Raw genomic sequence first — 8,706 nt, 5'->3', positions numbered from 1 at the left:
AATTTGTAATTCTTATAAAAGTTCAGACGTCTGATATCAGACATATCACACTGTTTTAAAACAGATCCACTTTTTCATTCACCCTTCAGACCCGCTGCTGTGAGCAGACATCCAGGAAACATGAGATGTGTTTATTTCCTTTTCTTTTGCAGTACTGAGTATTGATTCACTTCCCTCCCCACTAATCCTGCACCAAGTTCTTACTTTTCCATGATAAACAGGAAGTAACACTTTTTTAAAAGGGCTGTAATTCCTACCTTATACTGTGAACACCCCGGCTCATCTTATGACAGACATTGTGAATGAAAGACTGGTTGGATTTGCTGGCTGGCGTTTACCTTTGAATCAGCCATGAGGCTGTCCTGACCTCTGACCAAACATGTGGGATAGTTTTGTGGTCTGAGGTGTCCAGTCAGGTTTTTCCACCTTAAACTGGTTGATTGAGCTGAAATCTGCACTACTGCAGCGTGTAGTAGCAGTCCGGTTTCCCCATAATGGAACTAAATAGCATAGATGTACTCAGTTTGTATCATATCGTGTCCAGTTAGATGTGAATTTTCATCGGTTACGAGTTAAACTGAACTTCATGTCATGTTTTAATGTATTTCATTTTTTATTTATTTTCCAGACATTTTTTCAAAGGCGCTCTGATACCATTAAACATAATATCTACCTGCTGGCATAGTGGCAGCCCTGATACAGTAACTATGGGTAAGTTTTAACTAAGTAATATGAACTGATTTTTTCCCTCTCACCCTGTGCATCACCACTTCTCTGTGTGCGTCACACATCCATTAGCCTTCGAGATCTGGTTGTATGTATTTTTCATGACGCTAACATGCTGGGGCTCCAGCGGCTCGTATCCATTTTCAGCGGCATGACTAAGGCTTTGCATTTACTCCCCCTAAGAAACGTGAACAGACTCAGAACACAGTGTTTCATGTTTCTATGCGGTGATGTCACTGGAGTGCACACAGCCTCATCAAACGGGTTATACTAGTAATTATTGGTAGAACTTTAAGCAGTTCCTTAAAAGGACACATGAGGCTGTCCCCAAACATTAGTGACCCCCATAGACTCTTCTGTCAAAGTGCACCTATCAGCCCACTTGGACTGACAGGTGCATGACACAAGCATTACCTGACAAATATGTTATTGTCACGGTCCTGGGTCTGTGACCCAGTGTTTCTGTATTACTATTGAACTTTGATTTTGTCATCGTTTATCTTTTCTTGTCTTTTAGTCTGTGTCTGTTCTGTTTCCTGTTTTACTTTGAAAGTCTGTGTCCTATGTCAGTGTATTGAGTTTTGCTTCTCCTTGGTCTTGACATGTCTGATTACTCCCAGCTGTGTTCCCCTTCTGTGTCTCATTCCCTCGTTATCCCCCTGTGTATTTAAGCCTTGCATTTCCCTCTGTTAGTCGCTGGTTCATCTGTGTGTCTACCCCTGTATTTCTGCTGTGTGTTTCTCCCGGTTCCAGGTTTTTGTTCCTTTCATTATTATTTTGTCGCTGTTCCCAGTGTAGGTTTTTGTTAGCGTAGTTCCCTGCAGTGCTCTGCTTTGGTTTATATTTTGCCTTTCTTTGTTAATGAACTTTCTCACAGCTACGCTGTCGTCCGTGCCTGCGTTTGGGTACAAATCCTCCTCCTCCAGATGATCTGCCTCCCAGATTGTGACAGTTAGATCATACAAGAAGATTGTCGGCTGGTTTTATTAAATTATATTTTATTTATCTTGTTTCATTTCTTATTATCATCTTGGCCTTCACATTAATAGCTTAGCACGTCCTTTCTTCTTTACACCCATCGTCTGATACTTACTGGAGTCCAGTTTATGGGGACAACAGTCTGATGCCCAGACCACTCTACCATGAATTATTCCAAAGCCTGTAGAAATCTGCCCCAGGGCTTCGATCTGGTGGGACATTTCCCCATCACCTCACATGCCTCCAATACTATCAGACAGAGTGAGCCTCACTCTGTCTTTAAGGCTGAGCCCAGAGTCTCTGCAGAAAAGCTGGATCTGCTTGTATCCCCAGTCTCAGTCTCCTGGTTCTAAGACAGCAGACAGTAGTGTTTTAAAAAAACTGTGACAGCCTCAGGTTCTTCTTTGGTTTTTGTGTCTCTTAGCTTCGTAAGGTTTCTTTTCTTCACTTCTACATATGAATTAAAGTGAAGTAAGTCTAGACTACTCTAGTGGCTGTGTATATTTCCAAGGACTAAACAGAAAGATTGTAAATTGTGGAGTAGATGAAAGTGACTCTAAAAACATTATTCAGACAGCTCGCTTTATGATATAGACTTTGTCTGGATGGACATATTTGCCATTTCCCCTCCAACATTAAATACCCCACAGTGCAGTGTAATGTGCATGAGTTTAAACTCCATCCACAATATGAAGAGCAAAACGTGAATGGGTCTGAATTGATGGGCTGCAAAATGATACTTTTTGGATACTTTCTAATGCTTTTCTTCTTCCTGCCTTCAGCAGCTTTGGGAGACATTTTCATTCCTTTTGAGAGCCGATGGTAGAAAGGTGAAGGAAATGAGGTGAAAGAGAGGGGATGACATGCAACATAAGTTCTCCAGGCAGCCTCCAACCACAGACACTGCAATTACATGGTGACTGCCTTAAGCCCTGAAGCCTGTGAGTGCCCCTAAGTCTGCTTAACCTCCCAAGAACGCATTTTTCAAAACAGAAATTGCACAAGTGCTTCCTCTCACTATTACATGAGAAAACAGCCTAATATATAGCCACCACCTAAAGCACACCTTACAACATGTATCCTAATGTGGAAATTTGAATTGTGCTCATCCCTACGGTCCAGGCTCCTTGTCACTCACAATAGTTGTCTGTATATACGTCTGTGTGGGTCTATTATCTTAGTGAAGTGTTTATTTTAAGATTCAGGCCTCAAATCTTTGCACAGTGCCGCATGTTCTCCTGTCATTTCCACGGGGGAATTAGTTAGATCCCATTTGTTCGAACAGCCTTTTGTCTTTAATGATGAGTGGGATCCCTGATTGAAGCGCACCTTTATAACATGGCATCCTACACAGAGAGAATACAACAAAGGAGGAAAGGTTAGATTAAAGGTCAAACACCCATTTATTCTCATCATTTGTCTTTGCAGGCCTGACTGCCATGTACAACAGCACAAGGACAGAATCTTACATAACAGCCTATTTTAGACCTCAAGTGATAAAAGAACACGTGGACAAAGCTCATAACACAACTGCAATATAAAGGTGTCCTTCCCAGAACAACGAGTGTAAAAAGTTTAGCTAGAAAAACAACAGTTAATGGATTTAAATCCAGTCCTCTGAGAATGTAGACAGAACTGTGTCAGCTGTTACAGCTGCTCTCTGCCAAAGTCTAATCTGCCCTTCCTGGTCTGGTTTGCACCTTACTGTAAATCTTCTGTATTTACGTGTAGACATTGATCGGCCTGAGATACGCCCACCTCCTCAAGAATGTTCTTGTTGTGAAGTTGTTTTTCTTAACCATGGAGAGGTAGACTTTTTGGTATTGCTGACAAGTTCAACAGTTAATGCAATACTTTGGATAAACCCCTTGAGTTAAAGCTGAAAGTCTGCACTTTAATCATATTTTGACTGTTTGATTTACAGTTCTCTGTATCATCATAGAGCAGCAAGATTACAAAAACGATATCATCGTCTAAAACCTCACGTACACACAGTTGTGGTCAAAAATTTGCATACACTCATCATGGTCATGAATATCATGGTAAGTCTGGGCTTTAATAACTTTAAACAACAAGAATTTGGAGCACGATCAAAAGAAGCCTAATGGATGATTTCTATGTAACTGCAGACTCTCAGATCTGTAACTGGACATAAGTATGATGTGTCAGCATATTTCCAAGGTCTGTAGGACGACCAAATCTGTCACCCAAACAGGAATCTGTTTAGGAACAACCCAGGAACCAGTAAGCCTTAAATCTTCCATGAACTGGCAGCTGCTGGAGCACCAGCACCACGAGTGAAGCCAGTTACTGTAATGGACTGATTGTGCCAACCAAGAATGAAGCCTCTGCTACAAAACATACATGAGCTCGACTGACATGTGCAGCCGCCTTCTGGAGAAAGTTTTATGGTCAAACGAGACAAAGATTGAGCTCTTTGGTTATAATGACAAGACCCTGTTTTTATTTTGTTTCTTTTAACTCAAGATAATAACCAAGTAAATGCAGAGGATTTGATGCCAATTTTACAGCATAAGTGCTGCGCATCAGCAGTAAATGTCAGCACTGGGTGTCAACAGTTCGCTCGTGTTCAGAGCTTTTTCTATACACCCACACTTTCCTGTACAGAAGGCAGACAAGTAAGTGTGCATCATTTGATGGCAGCTAATCCATCAAATTAGTTCACAGCTGTTCTGTAAAGGTCGTTCAATGGCAATAAAACGTACCAAAATAAATAAACCGTTGATGAGGTAGGTTAGAGGAAGGGCCTAAATACTAAAGATGTCCTCAAAGGGTTCAGAAGCCATGATCACAGCTACACTGTGTTTATCTCTACTGTCTGAGCAACAGAGCAAAGTCCACTTCCTTCTTCCTGTAAGATCAGGAGCTCTCCTACCCCCTGCTGCCCGTGGACCACAATGCACTGCTCTGCGCTTTCCGATATCAAAACCTCCACCAGCTCCTGTTCTGTCCCTGCAGGCAGCGAGCCCTCCGAGGTGAAGAGCAGAGGAGTGGAGCTTGGCGCTGACAGGTCGTCTGTGTGGACGTACACGACGGCGTGCTGGATGTTAGCTACGCTATCTCCCTCTCCTTTTTCTTGTGATCTTCTCTGCTTGACCTCACCTCCGTCCTTCTCTGCTGTGCCCTGAGGGATGAAGTTCTTCTTGGGTCTGCCTCTGATTGGCTTTGGGTGACTGCATCCTGAACTTGCTAACTCTTGTGGAACCTCCTGATTTCTGGTGTGCATCTCCTCTCCACGTCCTTCTTCTTCCTCTTTTTGAACTCCTCCGTCTGTCCTGTGCTGAGCTTGGTGCCTCAGCAGACTTTGTCTCACAGTGTAAGACGCGCCGCAGTGGCAGGTGTATGGTTTCTCCTTCATGTGGGCCGACTTCACGTGCCTCCTCAACTTGGTAGCCAACGTGTAGCCTAGACAGAAAATTCAAAAGTACATTTCAAATGCAAAGATTTACCAAACATGAATATACAATCTGCTGACTCAGATTAGCAGCTCGTAAATCAAAAGTATACCCTGCTTTATCCTCCTTTTTCACTTTAATGGCTGGTGTAGTATATCTATATATTTGTCAGGGTCAAACTTTAGCAAATTCAGAGCATAAAGTTACAGTTCAAGCTGCACAACATGTCTCTACACATGAGCTGAGCATGATTAATCCAAGGTCATCTGTCATCAGAAAAGCACAAAGAGCGGAAAACAAATTAAACGTGGATGATGGAAGATGAGCTGACTCGTTGTTTGCAGCTGTGTTACTTTTTACACCTGTATTGTTTTTTGTACAGTGGACGTCTGATTTCATAACCCATCATTATTTTTAATGCAATTTACAAAATCAAGAAAAATCTGATATATTACAGCCGTTGTATGTAAAGCACTCAAGGCCTGTGTTTATCTAAGAAATATGATCCTCTGGAAAAAAGCTTTAAACTAAGAACAGCTCATTATTCTCTGGCTTGTAGAACCATCTTTAGTAACTTGAAGAAATCATTTTCTTCATTAGTCTCTCACGTCGATGTGGAGGAGTTTCAGCTCACTCTTCTTTACAACATGGCTTCAGTTCATTGAGGACTGTCGACATTCATCTATCTTAAGGTCATGTTAGAGCATTTTAATCAGGTCTGGACTAACTGGGCCTGGAGTGCTTGGAATCTTTATCCTGCGGCCAAGCTCCATCTCACACACACCGACTGCAGAGTACTTCAGTGTACGGGGGAGGTCACGATCAACTGTGACTACAAGGTGCCCACCGCTCCACCACCCTGCCTGGCAGATGATGAGGTGTTTATTTCTCACCAGTTATGGCCAAACATGTCCTCGTATTTGTCCAAAGGACTTTGTTCCATGTTCTGTTTAGAGAGACGAGGCTTTCAGTTCAGTCTTTTTTTGATTTAACTGTCATGAACTTTTACATTTAACATACTCGTGAGAGCTGTAGAGCCTCAGGTGTAGCTGTTTGTCTGAGCTTTGCACAGTTTGAGCCTGGGTGGATCTGTTTGGATGTGCACTCCTGGGAAGACTGCGGCTTCATATTAACACACACCTACATGCAGCACACTGTCAAACCTCCTGCTTTTAGGGAGTCAGGCTCACTTATACATTTGATCATCAACACCTGCCTCTTATTTAGGGTGCACTTGTTTCTTCACAGGACTGTAAAGAGTACTCTGAAAGTTCTTCTTCACAACACTAAATAACCCTTCATGTATCTGTCAGTAATATAACGTCCATGCTCACTGCTGTAAATACAAGAACAGAATTAAATGAGGTATAAATACATCTCAGTTGTCCGTGAGAGATAAAATGTTTCTTGCATGTGCTGGACATCAATAATAAAACCCTGAACTTGATGGATGCATACTTTCTGTTTGATGCTTCGTAAAAAGAAAGCTGGCCCAAGTTGTAACGAGTAGTTTGTGTTTTCCAGTCATGCATGCAGGACACAACGTTTGCAGATGAGTGAGACAAACGAGGCTATTTGGAGGGAAATTGTCCAACTTGCCTCATTTTAGGTTCAGCTGCAGTTTTTAACAAAAAAATAATTTCTAGTTCTTTGACAAAATAACAAAACAGAATATAATGTATATAAGGAGGCCTAGTGCTTGACACGCACTGTTGGTTATATCGATGCTTGTTTTGACTCTTAAACCATCTTTAAGTGGTTCACTGATCTGACGGATGGTAACACAGACACCAGTTTTTTCTTGTGGATGAAGGGTTAGCAGGTTTCTGAGATTGGTGCGGTGCTCTTACTGTTGGCTTATTTATTCGTCTTTTCAGGCTCGTAAATGTGCACATTATTTTTTTACACCTTTAAATGCACAATGACTTGCTAAATATAAATGAATGCCTTTAAATCAATTGTAATCATTTTCCTTATATTGAGTCATGTGTATTTTTGCACACATACTGTAGTTGTGCTTCATTTGTTTGTAGTAAGAGGGAGAATACATCTCTACGTTTGATTCAGATTTTGACTCTTCAGGGTTTGATTTGAGGCTTTTGTGTTTAAAGGTTTAGTTGTTAATATCGATCACCCTACAGCGTGACTGAAAAGCCTCCCGACTAATGCCTTGTGGTGTGTGTGGTCTAAATGTGGGTTTCTCATAGTGTCGTTTTCAGAGGTTTTAAAGTGCATTTAATTAGAGCTCCTACTCTATAGCTTACTTCTCTGAATCCATAAGGCTTGTGTTTTTCTATTTAATGTACTCAACTTACTGGTTTTCCAACTGGGATAGTATATATAAAGCATACTGTGCTACACAGAGTTACAAGATGCCACAGAGGTAATTATGCAGAATTATACATTTATACACATTACAGGACTTGAGGGATTTCTCATCCTGTTTCATCCAGGCTGGGTGACGGGGGCAGCAGTCTAAGCCGAGAAGCTCAGACCTCCCTCTCCCCGGCCACCTCCTCTGGCTTATCCGTGGAACACGAGGCGTTCCCAGGTCAGCCGAGAGCGTGTCCTGGGTCTGCTGCAGAGCCTCATTCCTTGCTTTAAAAAAATGATTTGACTTATAAAGCTTTAATATGCAGCTCTAACCTTTTCCACAGATAGGGCAGCAATGGGGTCTTTCTCCAGTGTGCAGTCTCTCGTGGGACCTTAGGCTGTGGGGGTCCCTCAGCGATTTTCCGCAGTAGCTACAGAGAAAACCGCCTCCGGTGTGGGAGAACATGTGCCGACGCAGCTCCGGTTTTTGGGAGAATGTCTGACTGCACTCTGAGCAGGAGAACGGCTTCTCTCCATTGTGGATTCTCAAGTGGCACTCAAGGTTTCCTGCACACACAAACAGACAGAGACAGTTGCTTATTAAAAGGGAGGGGTCGGGGGGGCTGTAGCAGCAGTGGGAGCAGGGGAATGATGCATTTGTCCAGTAACGTGTTGGTGGTGTCACTTTGACGAATGGAAAGATAAACTGCAGGAATTGATCACAGCTGGAAGCGACATCGAGTGGAAGGAAAACAGCAGGGTAACAGTCACTTATTGAAAAAAATGATGACGTCAGTGTGACCAGAACAAATGTGACATTTTGGGAAACACTTTACAACAGTAAGAAAGTAACACTTTTACTTTTCAGCAGCGTATCGAGTTGAGAAGATCAATATCAATTTGATCTGTGTGTGTAAACAGTTTGGTTCAGGGAGACGACTAACACTGAAAACCTGCTTCATTTATGACACTGCAGTTTGAGCATTTCTGTGTTTCCATTAAACTGTTTTCCTGTTATCCAAATCAAAGGTCTCACTTTCACATCTATGGACAATTAACTGAACCCCACTAACTGCTTGTCTTTGACCTGTGGGAGGAGACAACCCACGCACACAGAAAGGCCACAGGGTGGCGTCACACTCGGCACTTTCAGTGATATCCTGGGACACGACTTTAACAAAATGTCTCTCGTCTCATTTTGCTTTCACTTTCATGATGATGCCTTTATAGCATCTGTGAGAAATGACCAGCAGAGTGAAATTATGAATTATAA

At 42.2% G+C, this 8,706-nt stretch overlaps 1 protein-coding gene across 1 annotated transcript in view; it reads right to left on the bottom strand.

Moving 5' to 3' along the window:
* Window positions 1-3,088: 3,088 nt before the first annotated feature.
* Window positions 3,089-8,706, bottom strand: part of znf408 (zinc finger protein 408) — a 28,433-nt gene continuing 22,815 nt past the window's right edge. The window contains exons 8-9 of the mRNA XM_086294932.1: window positions 7,767-8,000; window positions 3,089-5,130 (exon numbers count right to left, since the gene is read on the bottom strand). Coding sequence (XP_086151058.1) covers window positions 4,520-5,130; window positions 7,767-8,000 — 845 coding nt within the window. The 3' untranslated portion in view covers window positions 3,089-4,519. The remainder of the gene's footprint in view (window positions 5,131-7,766; window positions 8,001-8,706) is intronic.

This window comes from Aulonocara sp. 'chitande type north' Nkhata Bay, linkage group LG1 (genome assembly GCF_057382095.1).
Source record: "Aulonocara sp. 'chitande type north' Nkhata Bay isolate Kocher_YH1m ecotype deep benthic linkage group LG1, A_spYH_male_GT1.1, whole genome shotgun sequence".
Lineage (NCBI taxonomy): Eukaryota > Metazoa > Chordata > Actinopteri > Cichliformes > Cichlidae > Aulonocara > Aulonocara sp. 'chitande type north' Nkhata Bay.
This window is presented reverse-complemented; position numbering and strand designations above follow the sequence as displayed.